The sequence below is a fragment of the Dermacentor silvarum genome, chromosome 7, assembly GCF_013339745.2.
Source record: "Dermacentor silvarum isolate Dsil-2018 chromosome 7, BIME_Dsil_1.4, whole genome shotgun sequence".
Taxonomy (NCBI): Eukaryota; Metazoa; Arthropoda; class Arachnida; order Ixodida; family Ixodidae; genus Dermacentor; species Dermacentor silvarum.
In genome coordinates, this window is record NC_051160.1 from 119,638,087 (window position 1) to 119,660,224 (window position 22,138).

Sequence of the window (22,138 nt, forward strand, 5' to 3'; positions counted from 1 at the left end):
CTTCGTAACGAGGACCACAGGGGATGTCCATGGACTGTTGGAAGGTCGTATCACCTCGCGGCGAAGCATGTCGTCAACTTGTTCGTTGTTTACACGACGCTCTGCAGGATATACACGATACGGGCGTTGCCGCAATGGCGGTTGCGAGCCAGCGTCGATGCGGTGAGTAACAGTTGATGTCGGGCCTAGGGAAGATTGCCCGACATCGAAAGGAGAATGAAATTCTTCTAAGAGGCACACAAGTTGAGATCGCTGGACCGGCGTAAGGTCATCGGCAATAGAAGAACCAAACAGATCATTGGACGGTCCCTCACAGGCAGAAATAGCAGTGAGCACACTAGAACTAGCGCTGTAATTTTCATCGGGCACGTCCATAACTTGCACGTCTTAAATCGCTTCGATATTGCCTAGAAATTCCCCTCGGAGCAGCATGACAGGGTATGGGAACGGGTTGCAAACGAAAATGGTGCTGTAGCCCTGCTTGATGTCCACTGTCGCAAAAGGTAGCAGCAGGCCTGTCCGAGTAAGGAAGCGGTCAGATGGAGACAGCTGCGCAACAGCGTCTGAGATTGCGCTGCAGTACATGGGCACGACTGTTGACGCGCGAGGAGGAACGTGGGTATCGACGTGGACAATTAGCTTCCTCGACAGGGAAGTTTTGGCGGTGATCGGCAAATCTAACAGCGGCGAGAGTTCCATCTCGGCCCATGCGCAATGGATAACGGCATTGTGGCGCGAGAGGAAATCCCAGCCGAGGATAACGTCGGGAGAACACGAGGTGAGGAGGATAAATTCTATGGCGTACAGAACGTCGTCAATAACAACACGAGCAGTGCAAGCCGCTAATGGGTAGATATGCTGAGCACTAGCTGTGCGGAGGGACAGTCCAGAAAGGGGCATCGGGACTTTGCGAAGTAGGCGGTAAAGCTTAGCGTCCATAACACATACGGCGGCTCCTGTGTCCACGAGTGCAGATGTGCGAACACCGTCAAGAAACACTTCGATCACATTTGAAGTACTGCGTTGAGGACGTTCACGTTTCGACGTTGCCGCTGCCCTTGCCTCTTGGACTGCGACGATTAGTTTTCCTCGTACGAAGTTACGGGATGGGGTCGCATCGGCGACACTGAGCGACGGCGTGGAGACGGTGAACGGCGGGTAGTTGGCGTCGGGCGCAAAGTCGGTGACATAGCCGAATGGGGGACGTAATATGGACGGTTGAACTGGCTTGTCACGGCTGATGCGGCGCTAGGCGGCTGAGCGCGATTACAAGAACGAGCGACGTGACCGGCATAGCCGCACGCAAAACATATTGGCCGGTTGTGGAAGTACGCCATCGGTTCGCTGGGGCAGGTCCCATCCATGTAAGAGGTCGCATTGTACAGGGCGGATGCTGGTATGACGGCATGGCGGGCTGCGGTCGGGGCCTAGCCGGAACGTCGCCATAACGGAGAGGCACACTCGGAGAGAGTGGTTGAGTCCTCGCGACGACTTCAGCGTAGCTGAGTGGTGCAATCAACGGGACATGTTGGGGCGTCGCGACGACATCGGCGTAGCTTAGTGGAGCGGCCACAGGACGATGTTGATGCTGGTCTGGCAAGACCTCGGCGATTTCCTGCTCTATCACGCGACGGAGCGTGGGTATAACATTCGTTGCGGGCTGTTGCACATGCCGCGGCTGAGCGAAGGTTAGCAGCGAGAGCTGGCGTGCAACTTCCTCCCGAATGAACGGTTTCACTTCTGTCAGCAGTGCTTTCTGGTCGGAGATGGTGGCCAAACCAGTAATGTGTTCGTCACGCGATGAAGGGCGACGTGTGAAGGAGCCCTGCCTTGGTAACTCCTCGTAGCTTTGGCATAGAGTGACGATGTCTGTCACGGACTGAGGATTTTTCGCAAGTAGCATGTTGAACATGTTGTAGTAGCATGTTGTAGCGTCTTCAATCCCTTTCATGAAATTTCTTATTTTGTCGGATTCCGACATCAACGCGTTGACTCGTCTGCACAAGTCCAGAACATCTTCAATGTAGCTGGTAAATGATTCACCCGGCTGCTGTGCACGTTCTAGCAAGCGCGATTCCGCTCGCAGCTTGCGCACCGCAGGGCAACCAAACACCGCCACCAAAGAAATCTTGAACGAGGGCCACGTCGTAAAATCAGTCTCATGGTTGCTGTACCAGAGACTGGCGACATCCGCGAGATAGAAGTTAACATTGCTTAGATTTACGGAGTCGTCCCATTTGTTGTGACCGCTTACTCTCTCATACGTTGTCAGCCAGTCCTCCACATCGGTTTCGTCCGCGCCGCTGAAGATGGCAGGGTCCCTGTGGCGAGGCACCCCAGAGCACATGACAGACTGCAGAGGCGCTTGCTGGGATGGGGTAGGTGGCTCGTGCTGGGATGCGTCTTCTGGCATGGTTGAGTGAAGGGTACGGGATCGAAGCTCCAGGATTCATGCTGTAGGCAGAAGCACTCTCCACCACTTGTAAAGGCGTTCATTAGGCACCAGCCTTTTGGACCGACCGTTCGTTCAAGGCCCGAGCTCTCAGCACGAGCGGCATTTCTCGAGGAGAGCGCTAGAGGGATCGACCCACTAGAAAGGGCTGGAGAGCATGACCCACTATGGCGTTCACATTCTTCGCTACAAGCCTATATTTCCCTATTATTATGCTCGCTGTACGGTGAATTTGCGATGTGACAAAACACCCGACCCTACGCGACACTTCCAAGTATCAACTCTACCAGTATATGCAGCCACGCTCTTGCACATGCAAAATACGCATTTGTGTTCTCGCTACAATTGTGGCGGCGTTCTACAGGGATGCTTTAGGAAAACTAACAATGAAAAAGTAAGGAATTTCGCAGTAGAACATTAGGACGGATATCTTGAATGTTCAGCTTTAGTCCTAAGAATGTTCCGAGTGAGAAATAACTTCCCTACTCTTCGGCTTCGATTTCAAATGAATCATTAGCTCCTAAATTGACCAGTGAATACTTTTTATTAGACCCGTAATTACTGCAATTATTTATGCGGGTAATGTCCTGTTGGTCCTATAAAACTACCTGTGACGTCAGAGCCGTGCTATCTGAAAAAAGGATAGTTCTAACCCAAAAAACAAGTAGATGTGGTATGCACGTTTTAATTGTTTTTATTGCTACGGGCATCACCCTTAATTACCGTGTGGACCACCCTTTTATGGCATCAAATACTCAACATTATCATTTAAAGTAACGATTTCTAATTTCATGCAAATAGGCTATTATCCAGCGATTGGGTATGGTCTGGTTCTTCACTGGCTCTACAACACGGCGATATGCTTGAAAGTTATTATTTTTTAATGTTACTCAACACAACTTCAAATGTTATGTTGCACAATATTTTGAAGGACATGGCTAAAATATGACAAGAAAATATGCCTTTTGTAAGGAGGCTTGATAATATCAGCTTATTACGTTATGTCAGATAGTGGATGTTCAAACGATAACCTTTACGAACTTCTCGCGGAGCACGTTAGATAGAGCGATTTCGGCACGCTGCGCAAAAAACAAACTGGCTGAATACTTGTTCGAAATTGCTGAACGGCAGCTAAATTTCAAGCGGAGCAGTTTCCTTCGATAAATTGTATAAAGAGTTCAGTGGCCTCTACCCATAAAGCCCCCTAAACCAGATACTTCGAAACGATGTCCGCATATCATCCACCCGTTTCAAAGATTGCGCGCATATAACGCTTTGGAACACTTTATTGTGGATTATTTACAAAGGCTGTATTTAATCCACACGGATTTCCCATCGCATACCTATCTTACGAAGTGTTTACTCCAGATTCACTCAGTTTGACCCAGCTGGCTTTTACAACCTCTTAACCCATATATCTACATAGACATCACCCATAAGCTTGTAATTGCATTGATAAAATATAAAAAAATGCCTGATTTAGTTTACCTAGGAGGCCAAGGAAGCGTACGACGAACACCATATAATTAATTAAAATTAGTAAAAATATAGTGTTCAATAATTATTTGCAGCACTTCTAATTAAGCCAAAAACGCAATGGTTTCTCTACGCATCGCAAAAAGCATGGGCCCCATTTTCATTAAACGCAAGCTCGCTGTGACCTAGAGTTCTCTTTGGACACAGTGAAAACGCCGAAATCAACGGTAGGTATCTTTAGAAGTCATGCTTCATGTTTTTTTTTTATTTGCAAAAGCTGCAGTCAACAGAAACGCTTTACACTTAACACGTATATCATTCATAAGATACTCCCTACTTCTTCTTTCTGGGGTTTTACGTGCCAAAACCAGTTCTGATTATGAGGCACGTCGTAGTGGAGGGCTCCGGATTAATTTTGACCACCTGGGGTTCTTGAACGTGCACTACAACGCAAACACACGGGCGTTTTTGCATTTCGCCTCCATCGAAATGCGGCCGCCGCGGCCGGGATTCGATCCCGCGACCTCGTGCTCAGTAGCGCAACGCCTTAGCTGGCTGAGCCACCCCGGCGGGTACGATACTCCCTACTACATCAAAAAATTTCAACATTGTGGAACGTTTAGGTTTTTGTGGACATTCGGCAAACTGCCTTCGCGGTTCTTAATAAGCTCTAGAACACTTGAATAATTAATTTTCTACAATGGATCTACTCAACACACTCTTGAAACGTTCTGTACACGTCTCCCATAACAAAGCCCCATTATTTACACATATAAAGAGTTCCATTCGTCCTTGGCTATCTTAGGGAAGCGTGGAAACTTTGTAAGCGTTTTATATAATGTCTAAAACAACGGCAGAAAAGAGTGGTTTAGAAATTGCCACTTTTTATTTAGCGCCTGATTGACCCAAACACTTGAAAACTAGCGCGCGTATTACCGCTTTTATTCCCCGTGGTCACTCTAAATAAAAATTTGGTGACTCACCTAGTTCTTCCTACTCGCCTTAAAAACTGTCATATAACGTTTTCGAGCATTTCTAGTCGCACTTACTATTTCTTCGTAAAAGTTGAATTTTAAAGGGCCCTAAACCACCCAGAGGTCGACATTTAGTTGTGGTGTTGCAGTTGTGCACGAGTCTACAACGAACACCTAGCTGCGAGAATTTTTCTAAATGGTGCCGTAATAGCGGAGTTACACCCATTTGATGATCGAAACACGGCCCTTGCTCGTTTCGCTCTTTCCTTCGCTACTCTCCTCGCCGAGTGCTTCTCCAAATGTCACGTGACATACGTCATCGCCAACGCGCTTCTCAAACTGCCCACTTCCGGTTAAGGCACGTCCACGCTAGCCGCAAATATGCCTATGGTGAACCGGCCTCCAGTGCCGTAGAACGTCTGCCGCGCGAGAGGTGGCCAAAGTAGACGGCAGTTCCGCCGGCGCGCCGCCCGCTGCACGATCAACGGGCCAATCGACGACCGCGAAGCTGCGCGCCTCCGCCACCGGCGACGAAAACATAGGCTGCGGCTTCTGTTCGAAGCAAAATAATTTTCCCTAGATAAAGTGATGCGTAAATTGTACATTTTATGAAGAACGATATCCACTGTCAAACGTTAAACATGAACGAGAGCTGCGATACTGGTCAAGCTCAGCTGCAGTGCACGGCTACCGACGGGAGACGACCGGCTCGGCTGTGATCGCATCGCAGCCGACGGCGCCGCTAATATACGCGTATTTTCTTCTCTGTGTACAATTATTGCGACGAGGGATAACAACGGTAAGAAAATATTGCGGCTTGTTAGCGTCGGTTATACATTCCGAAACGCCGTCCGTTTTAGCTTTGCAGTGAACCGGAAAAGGCCTAGCGACGACATCGGCGCTGCCGAGCGATCGGCCGTGGTGGCGGTGAGGCGGCCGCATAGATGGGTCCCGGTCTCATCCTCTCTACGGCAAGGATATCTCGCCGTTCGCGACGAAAGCCGCCATCGAACGGTGGCCCGCGAATGGCAAACGGCATGCGGCGAGTTACCGTGCCGGTAACGGGGACGTGGACGGCGTTTCTCGGCAGCCCGCTTTTGCTGCACTACCGGCTCGTGTTCAAGCGAAGCGTGCCTTGTGCTGCGCGGACTTCTGGAGAGGCCAACACTATCGCACTCTGTTCGCGCCGCTAATCAGACCGCTTAGCACGGCTGTGTTAGAACGCAAGCGATTTGGCACTTGCGTTGTGTGCTGCAATTACCGATTCACAAGGGCGCACAAGCGAGCAACACCACGAGAAAGAGCAGGGAGCGCGTGTACCGGCTAGCAGAGAAACCGGAAGGCGTAAGTTCTTGTTCGACCAATGCGCATCTTCATCGCCGCTGACATCACCAGATGCACCCTGCTTACATCTTGACGACCGCTGGGGATATCGGAAAGGCCAGGAGAGGAGGGTGGCATTGTTTTTTTGATCTTGTGGCGCGCCCGCGGCGCGTAGCGCTGCAGCGTTTGGCATCGTTGATCGTGACGGCGTTCTGAACTCGATGCGGGTATTTACTTGAAATGTTCAAGAAATATCTGAGGTGGTTTAAGCGAATAGAACAACGGCCCGCATGCAAAATTTGTAACGTTCTTCCACTCACAAGAATCTCATCATCTATCGCCGTACATCTTTAATATCACTTCACAAAATAAGCTTTTGACTTCATTGTGATAACCGACATCGTTGTGACGACCGCCGACATAGACACAGTTAATCAAATATTTGATTATTTTTATTCATTGCCGTCAAAGCAACGCAAAGAATGAATCGTACTTGCGTATAGACTGTCCTTGTGCGCGTACAGTGCTCGGTCCTTGGCTCTGTTATCCGTGCTTTGTTTTGGAGTTTATTTGTATGGACATGCTGCTCAAGGATAAGCGAGCCTTTTGCTTAAGCGTAGCATAATATCTGAATGCAGCGGCGAACTAGACATCCCGCATAAATACACGTCCGCCAGGCATGCGATGAAAGCTCTGGGCGACACGGCTGTCTACATAGCACCTGGCAAGGAGTAAGCTCGTGTGAGGAAGTGGCATGTAATATAGTTCCGGTGCCGGCGTGCTCAGAATCTTTCCGCGCACTTTCGCACTGCAGTCTGTCGGGACCCGTGCGCACAACGTGCTCCGGATTCCGATTTCCGCCTTGCCGAGGAATGCCGTAGGCTTCGGCATTTATCATCCACTGTTTTGTCGCTGCCGCTTGGTATTCGGGTCACGTGAAAGGCGACAGCGATTGTGGAGGCATGTCGCGCTGGGCTTCACTGCATGCAGGGATTATATTCCTCATACGAACGAAGCGGGAACTCATACTTCATGACGACAATCATTTTAAGGACAACTAGCTTTTCTTTTATTATTTGCCTAAGCGGGTGTCATGTTCATTCCATCTGACCTCACTAGGTCGCTACCGCCTGCGTAAACAACTCTGAATCTGAATTCATTCAACAGAACCTGCGGGTACCTTCACTGCAGGGCGGCCTATTTTGGAAGCTTGGTGCACAGTGCAGTGCCTTCACTGCCATTAGAGTATAGCCGACATCGCCTTTAAACTTGTATTTCTGCAAGAATATCAAATCACGTGCAAAACATAAAGTACTAGCGTTTATCCAAAACGAGCAACGGCAAACGAGGTGTGGAACTAGAACATGGCGATATCTCTTCTCCTCTAGTTCTGGTTCTGTCTTTTTGTGATTTGTTTCACGTCGTTTCATTTTACATGTATCCCTTCACAAAAGCGCAATCTCAATAAACTGCTTCCTCAATTCAGAACATCATTGCTCGTAGAAATTATCATTCACCTTCCGCATAAATTTTGGGTGCATTTTTCCGTCCAGCAATATTTCATGACTTCTCTCATAAAAATTGACAGCGTCAATTTTTATGGGAGAAGTCATAAAATGGAGCAATGAAGTCATGACGCCATAAAAATTACGCAAGCGCTTAACCTTTAGGATAAAACGCGCTGTCCATTTCGCTACGTCAGCAATGTTATGTGGGCTAGTCTTACACCAAAATGTGGCCATAATCTGTAGTCGATATTAACGTCACAAGCAATAGTACAAAGTGCTTCGAGCGGCCAGCCGTGCGGCGATTCTGCGTGTATTCGCCGGCTTCTTTCGTACTCGGGAAAACACATTTATGTAGTACGTATTGAGCAACAGAAAGCTGTATCGGGAATTTTTCGTGTTGCTCTACAACTTTCTCATTGACACTTTGGTAATTAGGACAGAACTTCTCAAGTTAGATAATTATTGACAATTAATTAATTAAATTTCAGTAACGAAAAAATTACTGGCGGCTACTCCACTGTACTGGAAACAATACGCACTAGGTTGGCTTCGCGTCACGCCATCCCTCTGTTTTTTTAAATCGTGCTGCGTGATAGCTGGTGCACCCTGTATATGTAACCGCAATACCCATGCCTCTTAAATTGGTGTAGTTCTGTAGAGGAAGGAAACCATTATTCGATCATGTATGCACCACCAGCAAGGATGGCGCCGTTGTCGCGCCGGGCGTGACGCAATCGGAGATGAATTTAGCCTGTCCCTCGATGTTCGGAGGGGCATAGCTCGGCAGCACATCTTTCGCTTCGAGCAGGAGCTGTCGCGTTTTCGAGAGCTCATTCCACTATAGTAGGTATAATCTCCATACAGTGCTCATTACCAGTTGTAAGGCCTTGAAGTGTGTACTTTTCTGAATAAATTTCACGCTTGCTTCGTTTGGCTGAGGTTTGACGAAGGGTTCAGAAGCGGTGTGAAGTGGCTCGGGCAGCAAGACAAAGGGTTGCGGATTCGCGCCCACCACCTTTCATGATGGGTTGCTCACGAACAGCGAGCGAGCCCGATTGCAAGATTACACCGTGGGAGCCCCACAAGCTGAGTATCAAGTCAAGCATGTCAGCTTTCTAATACATCAACAGATATCATGAGCTTTACTTTGGTATCATTGTGTAGGGGAAAGAGTGACTGTACAATCGCGCATGTGTCGCGCGTGCATAGGGCGCCGTCGGCGTGCCAGGAATGCCGTAATCGGCGTAATGGAATGACGTAAGGCCTGGCACGGCAGTACTTTTGTCCATCTGAGCAGGAATGGGCGCGTTTAAAATTTGTAGGATGCTTAAGCTTCGCCTTTAAGAGTAGAACGTGGTAGCGTTATCGGGACCCCTTCGCATCGAATCGTTCGCATACGGCAAGTAGGCTTCATTCACTGCAACAATGAACGTGGGAAAGCGAGCTTACAAATACCAAGCTTACACCGATCCCTTTAATGTTGGCTTCACTTTTAAACTGAAAGGCACTGCTGGAAAGACGTTCTTGCAGGGGCAATATAAGTGGTCTTATATTAAAATGTGAAGGCCCTAGCACCTTTTCTTATTATTTTATTAATTGCTTTAGTAGGTCTGGTAGGTCTGGTAGTTGTGGTAGAAATTCTGGAAAACGGGTTTGTGTTTGAGTATCCTCGTAGCAGAATTAGGTTTTCTCGTATACATTCAAATTACAATCCGACGCCGATTTGTAAACAATCCGACGGCGAATCCAACGCCGAATGGTAAAGTCGTACTTTACCATTTTTCTGACGGATTTCAATGTGAGAAATTAAATATTTGTTCATAAAAACCTTGCACTACGTGAAGGTCCTGCGCTGTAGATGTGGTTGGATGATTTTTCTCCGCCACCCGCGATCACACGCCGGTTGCCGACGCCGGATTTTCTGCGACACGGGGCCCTAAACGCTATCGCTTTAATAGAGCTTAATATATCACAGTAAGTATAATTTATCAAACTCATACTGGAGCTCATTAGTAGTTACCAAGCCTACAAATGCCCAATTAGTTGCAGAAATTTCACGTTTTCTCTGCTGTGCCTCCCTGCACACGACACGTACGGTTCAGCAATGGCGTGGCGAGACTCGGGTAGCAAGACGTAAGGTTATGCAACCCCTTGACTACAACGGAACGTGTTTGTCTTCATACGAGAGCAAGCGTAATATGTGTACGCAAGTGCCGTAGCCCCAACCATCTGAGTGCTCTATCAGCACGGGGCAGTCTCGGGCGCAACCAGCGTTATTTATTTACTCTAATGCCCAAACAGCCTCTACAAAACAAGCTGACCTACTACGAATAGGGAGCGAGCACGATTGCAATATTAGACCGTTAGACGTGCACTAGCTGTAACATAAGTTAGGCATTGAAGCTTTCTAATGCCTGACTAAATGTAATTTGTGCTATTGGTTACGCCATTTCTGTAGCCTAGTGCCCATACACTGTCTGCAGCGAGCAAGACGTTTTTCTTACCCCACTGCAACTGCTTCTCTGGCACCCACTTTTTTTTCTCTAAAAATTTTTTATTGCGATAGCAATTATATGGACACTTCAACCGGATTACGGCCGTCGCCGTCGCCGTGAGGTTCCCTATAGATAAAATCTTCGCCGCGCGCCGTATGCCCGAGCGGAAGCGTGCGGGGACGCGCGCTATCACGGAGAGCGAACGCACTCAATCACCCACGCGCAAGCAAGGAAGCGGGAAGCCAGCGCCGGAGGGAGCGCGGGGGGGGCGCACTCCTACTCTGCCAACAACCGCGCTCGTCGCTCGCTCGCCCGCACAGTCTCTTATCTCCACACGGCTCTGACCTTTATGCGCCGTGCATTCGCCGCTCAGTTTCCGTTGAAGCGATAGACCGCACGTACCTTCGCCCGCTGCGCGGCGTATGCGCTCGCTGCCAGCGTTTTGACAGTCGTTGGCTGCAGTCATTCAGTGTGACCTATTCATGTTTGTTTGTGCGCGCTCACACCACGCTTGTTCATTCAGTTAGTAATAGTCGGGCCACATTTTCCAACGTACGCTACACATGCAATGCTGCCCACATCGGCAGTGCAGCACTACATGTGTGTCCCTTCGCACGCGCTGCCCACGGTAAGCGCTTCTCATCAACACCACCGTTTGACACGCTCCTTCTCGTGGTCATCGAGTCTCTCTTCATGTCGGTGTACTTACGCCGCAGCACACCTGCTTACTTAATCAGCTCATGTTCACTACAATTCATATTGCTACCAAAGCCGCTCACCTCCCTTCGTATGACATTGCTGTGTTGCTATCGCATTCATTGCTTCGCCCTTAGGGCGAAACTGTGACATTTTTTCATTCACCTGTGACAGATAACGCGGTTGTACGTTATCAGATGTTTCCATGAAAGCGGCAGGCATTACTTGCGAAGGAAGATTAAAATGTCCAAGGAGCTGATTAAAAAGATTCGCTAAATAACTTCACTAAGTAGTCACCTCTTTTGGTGTATCCCGCTGTCAACTGCGCGAAGGAAGAAGGAGGAAATAAACTTTATTGAAGACAAGGGGGGGGGGGAGCCGAGGTCAGGCCGAGGGGGCTAGAGTGGCGTCCAGCTGGCCGCGACCTTCGCCACCCAGTCCGCCAGCCCGGCTTGGGTTTGAGGGTTAGTGTATTTTAGTACGAAGTCCCACGCCTCCTGTGAGGGAGCTTGCCGCAGCAGATTTTTTGGGGGAGGATTATTCTTGGAACCCCATAGAATACGATGCTGGTCAGCTGGATCTGTGTGGCAATATTTACATTTTTAATTATAGTCGCCTTTGGATAGTTAAGATATAATTTTGGGGGACATAACAGTACATGTGTGCGCCCTGCGGAGGTCCGTGGCTTGCTTTCTACTAAGGGAAGAATCCGGTGGTGGATATATCCGCCGGTCCGCCCTGTACGCGTTGACAATTTCATTGTAGCTGTGACTGGGTGTCGTTCCAGCTGGAAGCGGTCCCGGACATGCCTCCACCGCCCGGTTATTTAATTCTCGGGCAGCACGGTGAGCCATTTCGTTCCCGTCATTTCCAGAGTGGGCCGGCATCCAGATAAGCGTAACCTTGCCAGCCGGTTGCTCAGTATTTTGCAGGCTCGTGGGCCTACCGACCCTTGCATGTAACTTCTAATAGGTGACATGGAGTCCGATATTGTAAAGCTGTATCGCGATGCTGCTATACCAAGCGCAATTGCGGCTTCCTCGGCTTCGTGAATGGAGCCTACGCTTAGTTTACGTGAGCTCACTGTCTGGCCTTCGTTGTTGACTGCTGCAATTGTGAACATGTGAGGGCTCTCCCCTGCAGCGTCCACGTATATAGCTGGCTTGCTGCTAAGGCAGCGGCCGAGTGCCTCGGCCCGAGCCTTCCTCCTGCCTACATTATTTTCTCCCATGTTCTTGGGAAGGGAGGGGGGATGATAATTTTATTCCTAATGCTGTTGGGAATACGAATTTTATCCGTTATGCCGGCAACGGGGTGGAGATTCAAGGCGTCTAAAATTTTGTGTCCTTGAGCAGAACATGAGAGGCGCCACAGTTGAGCAGCCTTATGTGCTTCAATTATTTCTTCTATAGTGGTCTAGGAGACGCAGGCTACTGGTGCCTTTAGGCATTCCCAACGCCGTTTTGTAGACGGTCATGATCATGGTATTGAGTAATTTTAGGTCAGAAGAAGTGGTTGTTGCAGCTTACAGCGCCCCGAATTCGTACGTGAAGCAGTTCGGCGCGATCTAAACTGAAGTGCAAATGAATTTTTAGAAGATTTTGGAGTCGAAAATTTCAGCAGTCGGGTTATTTCTAGGAATTACGCTGAGCAAACATTACTTGGCTATAATGCTCGGCTTTAATCTCACAATTGTAACTTGCATCGTAAATAGCTGAAAAGTTCATTAGGACACAGGGGTATTGAAACCAGAGGCAAGCGTTGCACTATCAACTGAAGTTTACTGAAGCAACACGTAACAAATATACAAAACCCGCCGTGGTGGCCTTGCGGCTATGGTGTGACGATGCTTAGCACGAGGTTGCGCAAACATCATGGCGCCAGCGGCCGAATTTCGATGGGGGTGAAATGCAATAACGCCCGTGTCCTGTGCAGTGGGGGCACGTTAAAGATCCCCTGGTGGTCAAAATTAATCCGGAGTCCCACCCCCCTCCCCTCCCCTACGGCGTGCTTCATAATCAAATCGTGGTTTTGGCACGTAGAACCCCAAAATTTAATGCAATCAATATTCAAAAAGTGAGGTGTCATAGCAGAGAGCAATCTGCAAAAATTCCGGGGAACTGAAAAATAAAAAAGCCTGCCCCCCATCTCCCCCGAAAATTAAATGAACGAGGCAACAAACATAAAACTAGACGTAAAATCTTCCATAATGCATGATAAATTGACTTTATTTGCGCACGAGCCTAGTCGACATCATCGTGATTTGAAATATGACGTGCTTCCATAGCCTCCCTATTCTCCTTATTAAAAGGAGCTAGGCAAGATAACCCTCCTCAACAGGGCGAGCGGTGCTGGGTGTTCGAACTACCCACACACACACACACACACACAGACACACACACGCACACGCACACAGGAGCGCGCGCGTGTCTCTGGCAGATAGCACAATTCTAACCCTTGACCTAAATTACTCGATGAGGCCGCCATTAATTACACGAGAAATGAAAATGTATTATTGAGTAATTGCCATAATTACGCTAATTGACTTCTCGTTTAAGTGCTTTACGTAACCGCTTAGAACAAATTCTCAGGGCTGCACCAGTTTCGAGGTACTTAATATTCAAAGTGTCCAATGAAATGCATTCGTGTCCCAGTTACATGTTTAAGGGAACGATTTTTTATGCATTGAAGCACAAAAGCTGTACCGCAGCTGCCTTACATCATTCTTTAAGGCGAAGGTTAACAGGGCAGTGCTGTCAAGACACGTTTCCTCGAGCAAGAAGAACCCGCTAGTACACCTGACCAAAAGTGCATGTAATAAAGAAACAAATAAATAACTTTTTGTTCTCTATTCGATAATACGAGGGGCATTCCAGACTTATCTACACTTTTCATTCTAAAACTAATTTGTAAATCATAGAGATTGAACATATACGTTCTTTTTTTTAGCATTCTCGCCTCTCTTATCGAGGCGCTTGGTCCAGCTGATCAAAAGCTTCCGTATTTTTTCCCGACAAGGAGGCTTCTGGTCGGTCGCGAAGCTTCATTTCTGCACCGCATCCTACACGAATAAGGGTGAAAATCGTCCACCTCGCAAAGCAGCCTTGAGCGGCTCCAACAGATGAACGTCTAGACGCTGATGATTTGATGGGTAGAACCATGACAGATGTTAAAAGAAGACGCTACCTCATTTACAGTAACTCGTATTTTCACGTAAACCATCTCCCGAGCTTGCTGAATCTTCTCATACGTGGTGGAGGTAACCGGGTGCCTAGTTTCCTCTTCGTGAGTAACCCTCTCCCGGCAACAATTGGACTTGGAAAAATTAGCCGCAGCTTCACACTAGTGGTGCGAAGACAGGACAAACAGCGAAGCTGGCGACTCCAGATAGGGTTATCTTAGTTCGGCCATCTTTTTGCTACGTTATGCTTCGAGACTCGGCCACGTTTCGCGAGAGATCACCCCGGAATCATCGGCAACCCAAGGAGCAACGAACACTCGGTCATTAAAGTATCTGGACGCTTCTGGACGCTCTAACGCTTTTGCTTGGTTTCGCGGGCTCGTAACTCTGGATCTTCTGCAAATCAGGCGCAGAAGTATTGCACCGCCCAAGCGGGGGCGCGATACTCGGAACCGGACGGAAGTCGTCTCACTCGCTCTCGAGTAGCGGCGTGGCGGCTTTCGCGCCACGTTTCCTCTTCTTCGGGAGTGACACTCTTCTTCGGCCGCCCAATCTTCGCGGGGATGTGCTCGGCGCCGAGACAGCGGGGCTTTTGTGTGGCCGCGGCGGTGGGTCGGCGCAGTGACGTCACGGCTTAGCTCCGTATCTGCGCAGCCGCGGCAACCACTCCGCACGGCGCGGTGACATCATGGCTCGGCAAATCTAAGGCGAAGCGATGCAGCGCGCGTGATGACGTCACGGCTCACGCAGCTGTGGCGAGGCTCGGCGCGGTTGGCGCTGCTGGGGTGAAGCGTTGCTAGGCGACGCATGGTAACGTCATCGCCAGGCGGATGTTTTGCCGCGTACACTCGACGGACCTTCCTCGAGCTTAAACAGCGTCGCTAGTTCACAGGGGAATGTGCCATTGTGCTTGGACCCTTTCTGCACAACACCAGGGCCGTGATTTTGTAGCGATGCCTTATGACTTGTTCTATACTAGTCTTATCATCCACCGATCACGGCCGGCTGATCCCGTTGATAGCGTGACCGGACCAACGCTCTGACCTCTGAGAAACCGCGATTAGCGTGAAAAGGCATTATTGCCGGAAAGGCATCGCTACAAAATACTGGCCCAGGATCAGCCCACATTTCGGCGTTACAACTGACGGCAAACGCCCAGGTTAAACAGCTTCGCTGTTAAAAGAACACTTTTACGAGACAAAGTACTGGCCCCAGGCTGTGATAAACGTCTGAGATGATTTTTGTCTTCTTTCACACACTCCGACTAGCCTTATCACATACTGTATTGAATCATGGGGTGTGACGTACAAAACTGATCTTGAGCCTGTACGCAAACTTCAGAAACGAGCTCTGAGAATAAGTACCCATTCATGTTAAGAACATAGTGTGCCTTTTGTGATAACGTCAAGCGCTGACCCGCTACTGCGGTATCACGTGCACTGATATCAGCAGCAGATAAGCAACCGCTGCTTATAAAAGCGCGTAAACGAATAAATGCATACACCTTGTTCTGCACCTGCCACTGCTGTTTCTTTGAGTACGGCTGCTCGCCTACTCGGCTGCCGCACGCTACAACATCTATACTGGCGACGAGGGTGGGATCGCGGCGGCTTGCCACTTGCTTCTTCTGTTGCTGCTGAAGACGACGACAGCCTGGCCGGGCTGGAATGACGAAGGTGGGAAAAATAAATTGATAATTTTGATGAAAAGAGCGACAGCTTCGAGTCCTACTTGGAAAGATTTGAGCTTTACGTCTTGGCAAATGATGTGGCTTAAGGCAAGAAAGTAGCTGTGTTCTTGACTGTAGTAGGACCTCGAGTGTATGAATTATTGAAGAACCTGCTAATACCTCACTCCCCAGCCAGCAGAACGTATGACGAGGTCACGGCTCTGTTGAAAACCCACTATAGTCCCTGAAAGGTTGTGATCGCGAAAAGGTGCCGATTTAACCAAAGAGTGCAACTTGAGCAAGAGACGGTAGCCGAATTTCTTGTTCAGCTGAAGCACCTGGCCAGAAGTTGCGATTTTGGTAAATTTCTCGACGAAGCGCTTAGAGACAGGCTTGTCGCCGGGCTACGCTGCGCCGACGCCCAACGTAAGCCGTTTGCATCTGAACAGCTGACATGCGAAGAGGCGTGGAAAATCTCGTTAAGTTGTGAAGTAGTTTTTACACAGACTCAACAAATGAAATGAGAAGAGCCCCAAGGTAGATCGCAAAGACCGACATTGCTAAAAGTTGATGTTCTTGGGAAAGGCAATTGTGCTAAGGACAGCTATCGGGTGAAAACTGAACACCTAGAGTGCTTCCTTTGCGCTAAAAGTCATACGCCCGAAAGGTGCAGGTATCGCAATTACAAGTTCCACAATTGCGGCGAGCAAGGGCACTTGAGAATAAAGTGCAGGCAGCGCACAGACCGAACGAAGGTGCTGAATGCAATCTATTGCCGGGAAGACGATTCCGATGAAGATCAAGAAATATACAGTATGACAATAAATAAGTCTGCGTTCCATGTCACTGTTCACATGGAAGAAGAAGCCATAAGAATGCAAATTGACACAGGGGCTTCCGTCATGCCGTGGTCGGTTTTTCAGCGCAAGTTTCCACACTTGACGGTCAAGAAAGCGACTGTTCCTTTAAGGACATACGCAGGGGAACTGGTGCCGGTCGTAGGATCGGTGAACGTGCGAGTCGAGCATGGTGATCAAACCGAGGTTTTACCTGTGCTGATAGATGACTGTGGACGAGAGTTGCCATGTCTGCTTTGTCGCAACTGGCTGAGAAAGCTTTAATTGAACTGGCAGGAAGTTCAAGCTGTACAGCAAGACGATCCGGTGAATGAAATAAACAAGAAATTTGAGGCCGTGTTTTCACCGCAGATTGGATTGATAACGGGCTAATTCATTTTGTTCATTTGACAAGTTCATTTGAAGCCGAACAGCAAGCCAGTATTTTGCAAGGCCCGTCCCGTGCCTTTTGCGCTGAGAAAAGTTCCGAGAAACTGGACGCCTTAGACTGGGGAATTAGAAAAGGTCACCAGAAGTGATTGGGCCAGTCCTTTGGTGGTGGTACCTAAAGATGGAGGAGCAAAAGGGCGGCTGTGGGGTGACTACAAGGTCACGGTGAACCCGGTGCTTCTGACTGAGCATTACCCTCTTCCTTTGCCAGAAGATTGGTTCGCAATGTTAGCAGGCTCAATGGTATTCTGTGTTCTTGACCTTGCTACCGCTTACCAACAAGTGGAGCTTAACGAAGGCGCGAAGGCGATTTTAACTTTAAACAAACCTTTACCAATACCTGAGGCGCCCTTACTGCAACGCAAGTCTCCTGGCATATTCCAGTCGCTCATGGACGGTCTTCTAAAACGTATCCCTCAAGTAGGGTGCTACATTATTGATGTCATCATTGGAGGTTAGAATGTGAATGAATGTCGGCAAAAGCTGGAAGAGGTGTTGACACGGTTACAGGATCATAATGTGACGGTGCGCATGGTAAATGCAAGCTCTTTTGCAACGAAGTCCGCTACCTGGGCCACGGAATTTCAGTGAAGGGAATCAAGCCACTGGAATCGATAGTAAGGGCGATTAAGGATGCGCCCGAGTCCACGAGTAGTACGCAGCTGAAATCTTTCCTTGGAATTGTAACATTCTACTCCAAGTTCCTGTCAAACTTGGCGGCCGTTGCTGCGCCGCTCTACGAGCTCCTGAAGAAGGGCAGGCGTTGGAATTGGACAGGCAAGTGTGCCTTCGCGTTTCGAGAAACGAAGAACTTGCTCTCGACCAGTCCGTTACTAGCTTACTATGATCCGAAGCAGCCCTTGGCTATAAGCTGTGATGCTTCGCAGTATGGGCTTGGCGCGGTTCTTTTAGATAGCTTATGGTCGGCGCTATGTCACTCTCTCCTTCCCTCCCTCCATCCATCTTGTGTGCGGCGTCCACACCACCACTTCGCATGCGCATCCTCCTCCCCCTCCTCTCCTTGTCTCATCTCTAGGCATTCCTCCTCTCCTCTCCGGATTGCGCAACGAATGGCAACACCTGCGGCTTCGTGTGCGATAATGCGAAGCAGCTTAGGTTAGAGGCGCGACGGTAGGCGCTGCATACTCCGCTGGGGGGCACCACTGTAGTGAAAAGTTTGGTAGTTACCATGGAAACCAAACGGTAAATATAACGGCAGCTACGTACCTCAACATAACGGAAACGACGAACTGAAAACTAATGGGAACTTGAGTCGACCCCATGGCTGCTTCGCATACTACTCAGGGTTCCCCTACGGGAAGATGGTGTAATTTTTTTCACATACTTCCAAATGATAAAGAAAAACGTGTTGCTTTTGCGTCCAGGACGCTATCGCAAGCTCAGCGTGGCTATGCCCAGGTTGAACGAGAGACGCTGGCGATAATCTTTGCCCTCAAGAAGTTTCATCGCTACGTATATGGCCGGGAATTCACGTTGTTCACGGACCATCAACCATTGATAGGCATCTTAGGGCCACGAAAGCAGGTTCCATCTTTGGCGGCTGCTCGCATGCAACGATGGGCTTTAATCTTGGCTTATTATCGTTACGAATTGAGATATCGAAAGGGATCTCGAACGGAAGTTGCAGGTGTGCTGTCCAGGCTGCCTATTTCAAGTGGAACCAGGAAGGATGAGACCGATACCCCCGGTGTTTTTGAGACTACGCCACTGTCGGCTAAGAATGTTGCTAAAGCGTGCAAGTCTGATGGCACGCTCAGCAATGTCTACCGATACACACTGGAAGGATGGCCAGCACAAGTCAAAGACATTGAACTTGTAGCGTACTATAACAGACGTGCAGAGCTATAGCTGGAAGCAGGATGCGTCACATGGGGAAGTCGTGTTATTGTGTCAACAAAGTTGCAAGACGTATGAAGATGCTCGCACGTAGCTTGCTGTGGTGGCCAGAACTAGATGCTGACTGAGAAAGTGCGGTAAAAATGTGCATCATTTGCCAAGAGATGCAAAACCGTGCTCCTTGTTCTCCGCTCGAGCCATGGCCGTTTCCCGCCCGCTGCTGGCAGCGAGTGCTTGTGGATTTATTTTACTTTGAAAAAACTACATTCTGTGATAACGTCAAGCGCTGACGCGTGACTGCGGTATCACGTGCACTGATATCAGGAGCGGATAAGCAACCGCTGTTTATAAAAGCGCGTCAAACGAATAAATGCATACACCTTGTTTTGCACCTGCCACTGCTGTTTCTTTGAGTACGGCTGCTCACCCACTCGGCTGCCGCACGCTACTACACCTTTGTTTTATAGATTGAATGTTTTGCCGTACTTTATGATACACAAATGAATAATTGCCACGTGTGTTCTCAATATAGTGAAAAACAACCTGCCTTTTCATATTTCTATATTTTACACATGCTCTCGTGCGACCAGAAATCAAGCGTATGGAAATTTTAATTTTCTTCCACCTGAGAATATCTGCGGACAACGCTTGCTACACTTAACAGAGTCTAAAATTTGGAATGAACTACCCGCAGAAATAAAAAAAGCAAACAATTTTTCATCCATGCTTAACCCTTTTTGCGACATCGGGACAACCCCTGTCCCACCTGCAAGGCAGTAGCAAAACGACGATTGTGAGAACTGCGAGAGAGCTATGTTTGCTTGAAACCACTGGAGCCATCTAGGAGAAGTGTGCTCAACTATTTTATGCTTTCTTTTTTTTCTACTGGGTGGCACAAGCATTCCGTGCGTGTTTTAGTTAGTTGCTTTTTTTCGAAGGACGGAGCTGTGCACGCACGATTTTCAAAGAGCAACATCCTTCTTCAAAAATGCCAGGTAAGACGCCCATTGTGTTCTCCGTGCTTCTAAATACGTCAGGCTCATATGAGAAAAATTTTATAGTTCGTACCGTATTGTAAACAATTATGGGTTCGAAAATCTGCAGGCATATGCAAATTCATTAGGCTTAGGCTTTAGAAGCAAGGCGTCGTGTGTCGTTCGTGTTCCAATGAAACGTATTCATTCATTATGTATTCCTTCGTCCTTGTAGGGGAACGAAGTCTCACCGCTGAAGAGGCATTAGAGATGTTCTTTAGCCTACCTGACGGTTCGGAAAGTGATGTGTCAAGTGATTCGGGTGACGAGTTTACCGTACCATCAACCTCGGCTTTGGCTCCGATAGAGTCATCAGAAAACGACGAAAACATCGAACCACCGCCCAAGAAAAGACCCAAGAAGGCATACGCACGAAAAAAGAAACCTAAGAAAGCGCGCGCTAAGCCCATTGATCATGACAGTGACCATGAAGAGGAAGAAGACGATTCCCTATCAGCAGGATGGATAGCCGGGCAGCCTTGCGACATTCCAGTGAGCATCACAGAAAATCCACCCACATACTCGCAAAAACTAAATGTAGACTGCAGCGCATGCGACGCGTTTTCTCTGTACTTCGATGAAGAGGTGTGGAAGATGATTGTTGAGGAAACAAACCTCTATGCTCTTCAAAGAATGATGCCAAACTGGCGCACGCTGACAGTGAGCGAGCTCAAGGCTTACATAGGGATGCTCATTCTAATGAGCATTCATAACTTGCCTCAAGTGTATCTGTATTGGAGCTCAGACAAGTTTTTCAATCTTCAAGAAATATCCAATGTAATGTCGTTTAGACGTTTTCAACAGATCACTCGTTGCCTGCATCTAAACGACAATTCAAAGATACCCGATAAGACGTCACCAAATTTTGATAGGTGCTACAGGGTGAGGCCTCTAATGGAAATGCTGAACATCAATTTTCAAAAAGAGTACAAGCCTTCCTCCTACGTTGCTGTCGACGAGTCCATGATTCTGTTCAAGGGTAGATCGGCAATGAAGCAATATATGCCGCTAAAACCAAAAATCAAGCGCGGATATAAAGTGTGGAGTATCGCTGACAGCCAGACTGGTTACCTCTGTAAATTTGACCTCTATCAAGGCCGCACAGAGCGTAGACCCACTGACATGGGACTCGGTGAGCACGTAGTGCTTTCTCTGACAGAAGACGTGGTGGACGCAGGTTCACAAGTTTTCTTCGATAATTTTTTTTCATCAACGAAGCTTCTCCTGCGCCTCCGAGAGCGAGGCGTATTTGCTTGTGGAACGTTCAGATCCAACAAGAAAGATTTGCCCCAAGAGGTGAAGGTTGACAATAAATTCAAGCGTGGATCATTCCTGTACAGATCCAAAGGGCCAGTTTCTGTGTACCAGTGGCGAGACTCCAAGAACGTCCATGTGATGTCTAATTATCACGATCCCCAAGAAGAAGCTACGGTGGAAAGGAAGCTGCCTTGTGGGAAAAAAATCCAGGTCACATGCCCCAAGGCTGTGAAAGACTATAATCGGTGGATGGGTGGAGTTGACCGTTTTGATCAAAAAAGAAATGCCTACGTAGTAGATAGGCGGTCAAAAAAAGGATGGCACAGAATTTTTATTTCATGGTTGATGCTGCCATCGTAAATGCCTTTATTCAGCATGCAGGTGTTCACGATGCTGGCAGCACAGGCTTGCTGCAATTCAAGCTCATTCTTGGGCGACAACTAGTCGCACGGCAGTCCTTCCGCATTGGAAGATCCCAGGCAGACTACCTCAGAAAGAATGGGCGCCACAGTGGTTCTCTACTAACTGGAGTTCCACACGAAGTCCGTTTTCAAGGAAACAACCACTTCCCAAAATCATCTGACACAAGAAGGAGATGCCGCTGGTGCTCAACCAAGCGCGCCGAAGTGCGCACCAAGCTCATATGCACAGCTTGTGACGTGCCATTATGTATGCAGTGCTTTTCTCCCTTTCATTCATCAAAGTGAGCGTAAAATCCCCACGCAACTTTTTTTTGTGCCACCCCCTCGTGAGCGTTGGGACACATGCTGTCCCACCTCCCTTTATTCCTTGTCGTGTGCAGCGGGACACACGTTGTCCCACCTTTTGTGCTAAAACCATTGTACGGAAAGTGATGAAAACTGGTCTGACCACCTTCTCTTAGCCTCAATAAAGTGTATTTGGATAAAAAACTATTGTTTTTTGCGTGTG

At 48.5% G+C, this 22,138-nt stretch overlaps 1 protein-coding gene across 1 annotated transcript in view; it reads left to right on the forward strand.

Moving 5' to 3' along the window:
* The first annotated feature begins 19,847 nt into the window (after positions 1 to 19,847).
* The window catches only part of LOC125947196 (piggyBac transposable element-derived protein 4-like), a 3,131-nt gene continuing 840 nt past the window's right edge, over positions 19,848 to 22,138 (forward strand). Inside the window, exons 1-2 of the mRNA XM_049671594.1 lie at positions 19,848 to 19,912; positions 20,127 to 21,083. Coding sequence (XP_049527551.1) covers positions 19,906 to 19,912; positions 20,127 to 21,083 — 964 coding nt within the window. The 5' untranslated portion in view covers positions 19,848 to 19,905. The remainder of the gene's footprint in view (positions 19,913 to 20,126; positions 21,084 to 22,138) is intronic.